Genomic DNA, 601 nt, shown 5'->3' on the forward strand with positions numbered 1-601 from the left:
AGCATATTACCCACATCCCGAGAGATACTTGATGATTGTTCCTTCAGCTGGAGGATTTTGCTCGCAGTTTCTTGTTCAAGGCGCTTTACATTAGCACCAGAATCTCCGCTGCTCTGGTATACCAGTAAATAAGAAAAGGGTAAGTATGTGGACAAGCTAGCATGTATAGTCAAATTGAGAAGATACGCGTGGATTTTACCGCAGCAAGCTTCTTCTGGAACTCAGCTTCCATGTGGGCACGGAATTCAGCAACCTCCTTCTCAGCTTCTTCCTTCGCCTGCTTCAGCCTGGCCATCCTTGCTGGTAGTGCATAAAAATTAGTAAGTACGTCAATCACCAAATAGAGGACGTACAAATCTAATAGGTTAGAATGACATTTTGGTTCATAGAATCAAAGCTTCCCAAGTTTAGTATTGTTGACCAAACCCCAACTGTGACTTCAGGGTTTTCACATCGTAGCAAGGACCTTTGGCATGGTATTAGAGAAATTCAAGTTCAAACCCCTCCAGCCACATATTTAAAGCGGATGCTAAAAAGAATGATACCGATGGGTGAGTCCAAGTTTCGGCCACGCACTCAATCTGCAGGGGCATTAAACTAC

General features: G+C 43.8%; 1 protein-coding gene across 1 annotated transcript; it reads right to left on the reverse strand.

Moving 5' to 3' along the window:
* Positions 1-5: 5 nt before the first annotated feature.
* LOC109828653 (V-type proton ATPase subunit G 1-like) lies at positions 6-391 on the reverse strand (the record flags this gene model as incomplete). The annotated part of the gene is made up of 2 exons (XM_020395605.1): positions 6-113; positions 200-391. Coding segments are annotated over 2 exons (300 nt in total), but the record flags the coding sequence as incomplete, so codon positions are not given.
* Between the last annotated feature and the right edge of the window lie 210 nt (positions 392-601).

This window comes from Asparagus officinalis, unplaced genomic scaffold (genome assembly GCF_001876935.1).
Source record: "Asparagus officinalis unplaced genomic scaffold, Aspof.V1 AsparagusV1_Un3217, whole genome shotgun sequence".
Classification (NCBI taxonomy): Eukaryota; Viridiplantae; Streptophyta; class Magnoliopsida; order Asparagales; family Asparagaceae; genus Asparagus; species Asparagus officinalis.